General features: G+C 46.6%; 1 protein-coding gene across 1 annotated transcript in view; it reads left to right on the top strand.

Annotated features, from left to right (window-relative positions):
- LYST (lysosomal trafficking regulator) overlaps positions 1-9,072 on the top strand; it is a 134,470-nt gene that overhangs the window by 56,242 nt on the left and 69,156 nt on the right. Inside the window, exons 20-22 of the mRNA XM_023520819.1 lie at positions 1,730-1,928; positions 4,217-4,348; positions 8,003-8,635. Coding sequence (XP_023376587.1) covers positions 1,730-1,928; positions 4,217-4,348; positions 8,003-8,635 — 964 coding nt within the window. The remainder of the gene's footprint in view (positions 1-1,729; positions 1,929-4,216; positions 4,349-8,002; positions 8,636-9,072) is intronic.

Below are 9,072 nucleotides of genomic sequence, written 5' to 3'. Positions count from 1 at the left end.
GATTTTAATATATGTTCTCACTTCCATATTACTTTTAAAATGCTAGAAAAATCCAGATACCAGTTCCTTTTTCTGAAAAGTATCTTTTTCACCCTCTTTCATTCAAAAGAGTCTGGTTGTCGCATTAACAGTTATCTGTTAAGAATAGCTTGATGTTAAGTATGGTGGGAAGTGTATAAAGAAATAAGCTTAGTTATCTTTGAGGCGTGTCAGTATTTAAGGCAGGTTGATAATTTGGCAGCGTATTGGGTGTGAAGCGGTTTTATAAGTTCACGGGCACAGTGTAAAGAACCTGAACTTGGGTGAGAAGAATAGGAGCATGAAAGTGGGGGGCAGACATGAAGGAGCCCGTGGCGGGGACCGTAGGTGGCACGTGCAGGGTGAGAATAGGCGGTGATTGAAAGTCCAGCAGCAAAAGGAAAGAAACAGAATGTTAACGAAAGGATCCAAACAGGTCAAGTGCAGGGTTTTGTTTTGTTTTTTAAAGAAATAAGATGCCAACAGCTGTTCGTCAGGAGTCAGTGGAGGGGCCAGACTGACAATAGGCTGGGAGGGACTTGGGAATGAATGACTGGATTGGCAACTAGGCGCGTTGGGACAGTGCAGGCGCACGGTTTCAGAACAAGGCAGATGGTCACAGCGGAAAGCGCACTGAACCGGAGGTCGGGAGTTGTGTGTCTCGCGTTCGCATGGCCACTGGCGGTCGCGAGGTCTTGGCACAGGGGTTTTGTGCTTCTTCTGTAGACTCAGTTCCATCTGAGTTCGTCAGACTAAACAGTTTCAAAGTTAACATCTAGATTTTACTTCCGATTCAGCAACACCAAGAGTAAGTGAGGACGGGCGAACGGCGAGGCGTATCATGTATTTGGATGTGGGAGGATGAGGAAGTTTATTTGACGCCCATGGCCTTCATCTGGAGGCCAGCTGCTTCCCACGGGGAAGGTGGGATTGGAGAACAGGATTTACTTATGTCCATCTTTGCTCGTAGTAATTAGTTGGTATCCTGCCAGGTCGCATTGTTCCAGGAAGCGGGTGATGCGGGCCGAAGGAGTCAGAGGCCCGAGTCAGTTACGGCCGCCCTGCCCACGTGCTTTCCCTGTGGCGTAAGGTGTCATATTCGTAACCACTTTGAACCTTCGTATTCTAGCAATGAGGGAGAAAACCTCTCAGAGCTGCCGTGAGAAAGCGCGTCGTAAGCTGGGCCCTCTGTTAATGTAATCGGTTTTGTCTATCAGAAATTTGCCCTCTGACCCCCTAGTGCTGGTAGCAGGCGCAGCAGGTGTAAGAGTGGCAGTGCCCCCCACACTAGTGACATCTGCGTGGGGCTCACTGCGTGTGAGGTGCCGCTCTAAGGGTTTATGTCATTTATTCTTATTCCCATATTACAGGGAAACTGAGGCTTGAAATATTAAATATGCCCAATATCACACAGCAGGATGCCAGGAGGTCAACCTAGCCGGTTTGGCTTCTGATTGTGAGTGCCGGAATACGACTTCCGCTCAGTTCGTGAAAGTAAATGGGCTGGGATCGAATTGGCATCGGTTTTAGTAAGTTTTTAATAGGATTCCTTGAGCTGAGAGCCAGCAACCCAATGTAAGGGTAAATACGTCACACCAGAGAAGTAAACCAGCACAGTTGTATCTTAAAAGGAATGTTTTGCTTAAATGAAAAATGTTGGTTAAGCTGACAGTTCTCTTTAAATCTAAGAGTTTGGTTTTTATTTTTTCAGGAACACAAAGAGGGGCAGCTTACATCCATGCCCCGAGAGGTTTGTAGATCATTTGTGAAAATTATAGCAGAAGTCCTTGGATCTCCTCCAGACTTGGAATTATTGACAATTATCTTCAATTTCCTTTTAGCAGTTCACCCTCCTACTAATACTTACGTTTGTCACAACCCCACAAACTTCTACTTTTCTTTGCACATAGGTAGGTATAATCGTTTTTGTTAGATCTGGGCTACCTCCGCTCTCGTTTTTCCTTCCCACTTAGTTCACGTGTGTCTGATGTTCATTGAATGGCCTCGATGTGGTAGAAACTGCCCTGATTACACACTGGGGTTGGGACGGGGCAGAGGGCTATGAGATGCACCAGACACGGTCTCTGCCTTCAGAGACCTTAGCGCCAAGAGGACAGAGGAGACGTACGCTCAGCTGTAGTAAGAAACGATATTTGGTAAGTACCTACTAGACGCAAAAAAGGGAACTCATTAGATTTCAGAGAAGTGAGGGTTTCATCAGACAGCTGCGGAGAGAGATTTAATAGGTTATAAATCCGACATGGGCATTGAAGAATTTAAGTAGAATTTAATAGGTAGATTGCAGAATTAGCATTCCAGGTGACAATGACATAAAGGGAGGAAAAAGAGAGAAAATAAGGAATAATGATTCTTACTTAAATATAGGAGATCTATAAAGGAGTAGTAAGAAATAATACTATAGATATAGTTTGAGACTATCATTTTTTTTTCCTCTAAGTTCATATTAATTGGGTCCTAAAGTGTAAGGCCGGAGAGTCTGAACCTGTAGCATCTTTGTTAGGGGTCACCGGAGGGTTTCGTTTTGTGTCTGTTTTGAGCAAAGGGATGTATGGTGTAGGTACGTTTTTCCAGTAAAATTCAGGAAAGAGAAACTCCCCGCGTGGAAGTGAGTCGAAGCCCTAAGAATAGATGGAATTGCTGAAGAAAAGTGGGGCGAGAGAAGGAAAGAGGAAGCTCAGGATGGGATGATGGGTAACGCCGTGTACAGGGCGGGAAGAAAGAGTGGTCGGGATGAGAAAGAGGGATTCGTCGGTGTTCGAAGAACGAGGAAAATGTCACGTGAGAAAGCAAGGAGGACCGGGCCTGTGAGGAAGCTGGACAGTCAGTTCAGAGAGGGAAGCTGGTTGTACAATAGCCATTTGAAGGAACGGGATCATGAGTAAAACGCTTCAGCAGCAGTAAAAATTCAAATGAAAGCGGACAGCGTGACGTCGTGTGAGGTTCAGCACACACTAGTGAATAAAGTGCTGTCAGGTTCTGGGCGCCGAACCCGGCTGAGTCAAAGATGAGGACGATGTGGTCCCCCCTTCAAGAGCTTCCAGCCTAGTGGGGTGGGGGGAGCAAGGCGTAAACAGATAATTACACCATGCGGAAGGCACAGGATGGAAATGTTCTGTTTTCTGGTAGCACAGAGCATGGTGAGGGGGTGTTTCCTGGAGGAGGGTCGCCCGCTCTGAGCCTTAGGGTTGGGTAGGAGTCGAAGGGAAGGGCCCCCGGACGAAGCAGACGGCTTCGATGAGCAGCCGTGAGAAGCAGGTGCTGCCAGAGTGTAATGTAAGAAAAAAGGCTGGAGAGGGGCCTGGGGACAGATCGTGGAGATTCTCGTAGACAAGACGCTTGGACTTCGTCCAGAGTAGTGAGGAGGCAACATGGAGCCACTGGCAGGTTTAGAGCGGGGGTTGACATTTGGTGGAATTCTGGTAGCTGTGAGGATGTGAGGGTGACCAGATGTCCATCACGGGTGCCATTTAGAAGCCCGTGACAGTAATCCAGGTGAGAGATGATGGGAGCCTGCATGACAGCACTATGCTAGGGATGAGAAGAGTTCAAGAAACAGGAAATAAAATCAGTGGCACCTGGGGACGGACTCGGCGTGGGTACAGGGAAGATGGCGGTCAAAGCCGGCTCCAGGTTTCCACGCGGGAAGTGGGTCCTTCCACCAAACCAAGCAGAGAACAAAACGGGAGCGAACACAGGGCAGAAGGACGATTCAGGTTTAGATTTGCTGCATTTGTGGTGCGTTGAAGAAATCCATCGGTTGAACTTATAAGTACGGAGCTCAGAAAGGAAGGTTTAGCTATAGGTACCGATTTTGGAGTCATTTTGAACATTGGAGAAGATACATAAAAACACGAGACACAACCCTTGCCTCGCTGAGCGAAGAGATCAGATTAACGTAAAAATTGAACAGTTAGCTGTTCAACAATAGAAATAACTAAGTACAGCTGGAATTCAAGGAAAATAGAAATTAACGTGGCTAGTAATAGTCAATAATCTATAGTAAGAAATTGTCGAATGTACTCACAGATCAAATGCACATTAGTATAAAGTATGCCATGTTTTTTTGCTTTGAACATCGGTTTGTAAAAATTTGTATTTAATGATTTGCTTTTAAAGTTAATTTTTTGTTTTATCCTTTTTAAAAATTTTACCACCTCAAAATTTTTTCCAATTCTAGATGGCAAGGTCTTCCAGGAGAAAGTAGAGTCGATCATGTACTTGAGGCATTCCAGCAGCGGAGGAAAGGCTGTCCCCAGCCCTGGATTGGTGGTAATAAGCCCGTCTGATTTTACCGCGTCACCGCCTGAAGGTAAAAATAACAGGAACGGAAGTATAACGCTTCCAGTTTAGTTCTGGATGGTAATCGGTTCATAAAGTGTCCACATTTTAGCAGTGTCGTACAACTTGATATTCAGACTAAGTAAGGGGCAGGTTAAACTTAAATCTGATAGACTACACTTAATCCATTTCACTGCTTTCTGCTGTCAGCAACTGTCACTCTACACGGTGCTCAGGAGAACTTAGGAACAGACAGGGCTGGTGCTGTCTCACTCCTCAGCTCTCCATCCCTTCCTGTCACAGTCGTTTGTCCTTCATTAAGCTGCTGATTTACTTTCCCACTGTCTTCAAAAGCTGCGTTTGGTTTCCTCTCCGCTTCTGACCTAAACTCATCACTCTGGACACCTTCGCTTGCTGGATGGTTGGCCGCCCCGCACTTCGGCCTCACGGTCGCGGACGCTGGGGACTCCCTTTATCTACCAGCACGTGCGCTTCGGTCCTGGACCTCGCCGTCGTCAGGGATGCTCCCCGCTCTGAGGGTCCAGGCTCCCAGTCTCTGAGCACGCTCTCCTGGCTCCCTGGTTTCTTTATCACCCTCCCGCCTAGATTCCCCTCCAGCCTAGATCCCTTTAGCCGGTGGTTTTCTTAACACTGTCTTGGGTGTCCTTGACCTCTTGGCCTTTTGGTGTTCTCCGTCTGAAAACCCTCACCTTCCGTCCGTCTAACCATCCTCACACTGCTGAAAGCTGTTAGAGTCATTGCTGAGGGTCCCCCGCCTTTCCAAGGGTCTTCAGCTGTGGCCAGCCTTTTTGTTGTTGACCGCCCTGTCATTTTTCTGTATGTCCGGAAGCAATTCTCCCTTCTTGCTCTGCAGCAAGCAGATTCAAGTCTTTACGCTTACCCTGCTTTTCGAGCTCCCTAATTTACTGCTGACAGACTGCCTTCCGTCTGCTGTCATCGAGAAGAACTCGGCATCTCCTGGCTGGGAACTGGCTGCGTGTGTTCCCTTGCTGACTGCTGTCCTCTCCTGCCCTGAGGCACTGCTTTAATGCCAGTCCCATCCAGGCTTGTCGCCGGCTCCAGTTTACATTATTAAGCAGTGCAGGAGGGATGGGGGCACGGACGGGCAGGAGGGCGCGTGCGGGCATTCACCTGCCCCAGGGTGTTGCGATTATTCCCTAGCACATTTCGTGGTCTCTTATTATACTGTTTTAAGGCTCTGTTTTCATTGGTTTTGGTAGGTAGTTTGGCAGGCATGCGTTGACAGGAGCGAAGGCCCAGCTCTGGAACCATAGGAACCTCCCTCGAAGACCTCCCTTAAAGACTTCCCAGAAACACCTCCCAATTTAGGGTTACAAATCACCCCAAATCCTAGAGCACAAAGGCCATAAAGCTGTTAGTGAAACCACAAACACGTGCACAGAAAGCACTACCCCAGCCTGCCCACAACCTCAGCCTCATTACAACATCGTTATAACGTCATGCCTATGCCCGGAAGTTCATGAACTACAATTATAACAGACTGAATTCTGGGTAAGCACATGCGCAGTAGGCAGTGTTACATAGCAGCCAGCTGTCAGTCAAGGTGACCTCACATGCGGATCATCTAAGACCTGCCATCACGGCCCAAATAAAAACAGACCTTCCCACCGCGTCACTGGTGCAGCTCTCTGCGGAAAACCCGCTCCTCCCTTGGAGCCTACTCTGCCTTTTATCTTTTATCTTTTCACCTCTCAAACCCCAAAGGGCTGCAGCCTTCCTTAGCATGGCCCATCTCCTAAAATGTGCTTTCAATAAATCTTCTAAATCTTGCTGAGCTGTGATTCTTTCTGCATCGGCACGAAGAACTGAGGCCCCCAGTGTTGGAGTTCAGATCCCCAAAAGCTAACAGCTTTATTTGGAATTTTATAGGGAATGTGTATTTTTTGTTTGTTTGTTTTATACCTACAGCACCTGGTCTTCCTAGGTGGTCTCCCATCCAAGTACCAGCCAGGCCTGACCCTGCTTAGCTTCTGAGATCAGACGAGATCGGGCACGTTCAAGGAACTGTGTATTTTTAAAATCATTGTGCATCACTCTGAAACATTTTCAAATACAGTCATGCCCCCATTTTTTTCAGATTTTTTTTTTTTTTTATTGTTGTTGTTTTTTTTAACATTTGATTTTTCTATTTTCCCCCTCCCCCCTTCTCCTCCCCTCTGGTAACCACTAGTCCATTGTCCGTGTCCATGAGTCTCTGTTTGTTTTTCCTGTTCATTTGTTGCTTTTAGGTTTATATTCCACATAGCAGTGATGTCACGTGATTTTTAACATTTTCTTTCTGGCTTATTTCTCTTAGTATGATTATTTCAAGTTCCATCCGTGTTGTTGCAAATGGCAGTATTTCATCTCTTCTTATGGCTGAGTAATATTCCATTGTATATATGTACCACAGCTTCTTTAGCCAATCATCTATCGTAGGACATTTCGGTCGCTTCCATGTCCTGGCCACCGTGAATAATACTGCTATGAACATCGGTGTGCAAATATCTTTTCGGATACGAGTTTTCAAGTCTTTGGGGTAAATACCCAGTAGAGGAATTGCTGGATCTCTAGATCTTTTGAACAGAAACTTTTGGCAGCCTTAGCCTTCCAGCCAAAATCCAGAAATAACTAGGAAAAGCTTCTGAGCTATGGAGCTATTTTATTGCCACAAAGTCTGTGCCCTAAAGCAGTTCATTCATTGCCTACGTGTTCTATATCAGGGCTTCTCAAGCCTTAGCGACAAAAAAAAAATTGCCTAGAGCTTGTTCAGTGCAGATCCCCAGGTCCCCCTCATCCATTCCGATGCAGTAGATGGATCTAGGGTGGCGTGTGAGTCACACAGGTGGCGCCGATGCCCACGCTGCTGGTCTGTAGACCGCTCCTGAGTAGCCTTCACTTTAAGGCACTAGAATGAGTGATATTTCTGGTCTCCTAGGTAGACTATTAGAAGCAGCAAATTGGAGAGCTATGGCAGGAAGAGAAAAAATGATTTTTCTCACTCGTAGCAGCAAGAAGTGACTACGGAAGTGGGGGAAAGAATGACCTGGGCCATTTGGTCTGGTGACAAGAACAGCTCAGCTGTGACTGCGCTTACGCAGCTCCCGTTCGTTGCCAGGCGCGGTGCTGAGAACATCACAACATGCTGTCGCCTGCTCATAGCAGCCACCAAAGCAGATATGCTGAGACCTCATTTTACATTTGCATAAATTAACACTCACGTAATTAAAGGATTTACCCAGTACACCTGACTAGCAGAACTGTCACTTGAGTCTAGTTATATATAGCCGGAAAGCCCATACTCTTTCCACTGTGTCAAACTGCATTTTAGTGACTGCAGGTAAATTAAGTTTTACTTAAATCATTTAATTTCATTACAGTAGAACCATCAGTCCTAGTGATTTCGAGTCATTCAGTCAATACTGTATTCTGTCAAGGAGACGGGAAAGGACATACGTTTTTGGAAGATTTGAATAAAAAATAGTTAAAAGGAAAATGGTTTTGGATTTCAGAATTTTAAGCGTTAGTTATTGGAACATCGACCTATATGGAGTCTTCACTGTTGCTGGATAAACGGGTTATTGCCGTGGCTGTGGCAGTGCAGAAAGGAAGTGATCCCAGTGAACAGGTTCTCAGGTGCTCTCCTTCTGTCTGCTTTTTCCAGGAAACAGTTCCTCTGGCATTACGCCGCCACGCACGACTGCCGACCTGCGGCGTTCTAGAAGCCTGCCGGCCCTGCCTACTTCTCCTCTAGCGCAGCCACAGAAGCTGACTGGAAGTTCGGGTGGTGGTATCGACAGTTTACAAAGTACTGCAGATCATCGTGTCGATTCCCAGCCGGAGAAATGGGGTCCTCTGGGGACTTCTGAGACACTGAAAAAAGGCCCCGAAGACGCGTTCGTCAGTAGCTGTGAGTCTGCAAAAACCGTCTGTGAGACAGAAGCCGTCCTTTCAGGACAAGTCTCTGTCAATGGCGTCCCCAAAGGAGCATTGGAATATCCGGCCGTCAAAGTAGATCCTAAAGAGCCGGGAGCAGAACCCAGATCAGACGATGACAGCCCTGGGGACGAGTCCTGCCCACGCCGACCCGACTACCTGAAGGGACTGGCCTCGTTCCAGCGAAGCCACAGCATGATTGCGAGCCTGGGGCTAGCTTTCCCGTCTCAGAACGGGGCTGCAGCCATCGGCCGCTGGCCCAGTCTTGTTGACAGGAACGCCGAGGTCTGGGAAAACGTCACCTTTTCTCTTGGTTATGAGCCAAACTGCGCTCGAACCGCAAATGCTCACAGGTACGTACGTGTTTTTGCATGCCCCCTTCCGCTCGTTTACCGTTCTTTGAGGATTTTTTCCCTTTTTAAAACTTTTTTCTTTTTTTCCTTTTTTCCGTTTTGCCTTCCTTTTTATTGCCAACCGGAAGGTTTCTTTTTTTTTTTTTTTATTCTTAGTTATTTTTGATTTCGTTTTTTACCCAAGGGTTAAACCCCTTTTGGTTTTCAAGGAAAAAAATCTTGTGTTTTATTTAATTATTTATTGTTATTGGAGAAAAACTCTGAATGATAAGATTTATTGTTGTTTCCGGAAGCATCTGAGGCATCACATTCCAGTGGAACTTCCTGTGATGACGGAAGTGTTTTACCTGTGTTGTCCACCACAGCGGGCACTGGCCGTGTGAGCCTGTCGAGCACTTGAAATATGGCTGGTGCAGCAGAGGGCTGAGTTTTTAATTTAATTTTA

This window comes from Pteropus vampyrus, unplaced genomic scaffold, assembly GCF_000151845.1.
Source record: "Pteropus vampyrus isolate Shadow unplaced genomic scaffold, Pvam_2.0 Scaffold279, whole genome shotgun sequence".
Classification (NCBI taxonomy): Eukaryota; Metazoa; Chordata; class Mammalia; order Chiroptera; family Pteropodidae; genus Pteropus; species Pteropus vampyrus.
The sequence above is the reverse complement of the archived record's forward strand: the minus strand, read 5'-3'. Positions and strand labels throughout refer to the sequence as shown.